Source organism: Chaetura pelagica, unplaced genomic scaffold, assembly GCF_000747805.2.
Source record: "Chaetura pelagica isolate M959 unplaced genomic scaffold, ChaPel_1.0 scaffold132, whole genome shotgun sequence".
Taxonomy (NCBI): domain Eukaryota; kingdom Metazoa; phylum Chordata; class Aves; order Apodiformes; family Apodidae; genus Chaetura; species Chaetura pelagica.
This window is the reverse complement of record NW_009952709.1, coordinates 637,864-638,390: the sequence shown is the minus strand read 5'-3', so window position 1 is coordinate 638,390 and position 527 is coordinate 637,864. Positions and strand designations below refer to the sequence as shown.

The 527-nt window shown below is 64.3% G+C and overlaps 1 protein-coding gene across 1 annotated transcript in view; it reads right to left on the bottom strand.

The window, feature by feature from the left end:
• Positions 1-335: 335 nt before the first annotated feature.
• The window catches only part of ALAD (aminolevulinate dehydratase), an 8,203-nt gene continuing 8,011 nt past the window's right edge, over positions 336-527 (bottom strand). Inside the window, exon 10 of the mRNA XM_009994331.1 lies at positions 336-503. Within this exon, the coding sequence (XP_009992633.1) occupies positions 336-503 (168 nt within the window). The remainder of the gene's footprint in view (positions 504-527) is intronic.

The window sequence follows — 527 nt, the reverse complement described above, 5'->3', positions numbered from 1 at the left end:
CCATCTCTGCTGAGGTGCCTGCATGAGGGGATGCTCGAGCCTCACCCGGGGGTGACCGAGCAGGGATAAACCTCAGTGTCCCTCTCCATCCACAGGATGACCCAGCTCCATTAGGGGAAGACACCACTGCTGACCCTCTTCCGTCGTGTTTTTAGGGCGATGAAAGACATCAGCGGCAACGCTGAACGGGTCAGATCCATTTTATTGAACCAACTCCTCTGTGCCTGCTCCCGGCGCTCAGAAGCGCTAGTTTCATTTCCCTTCCCAAGGGACAGCGAGAAACCCCACGCCAGGACGGGTTCCCCACCCAGCAGGGGTGCAGGTCTGAAATGCAGCTACCCCTTCTCAATCAGAGCCAGGAGGTGGCCGAGCGTGGGCAGGACGTGCTCGGGGGGCACGCGGGGCTCGGGGCCGTGCCCGGGCGGCCGCAGCAGGAAGCTGTGCATGCCCACGGCGCGGGCCGCCTGGTAATCCCGCCCGTAGTCGTCCCCGATGTGAGCAGCCTGCTCCGGGGGGACCCCCGCGGG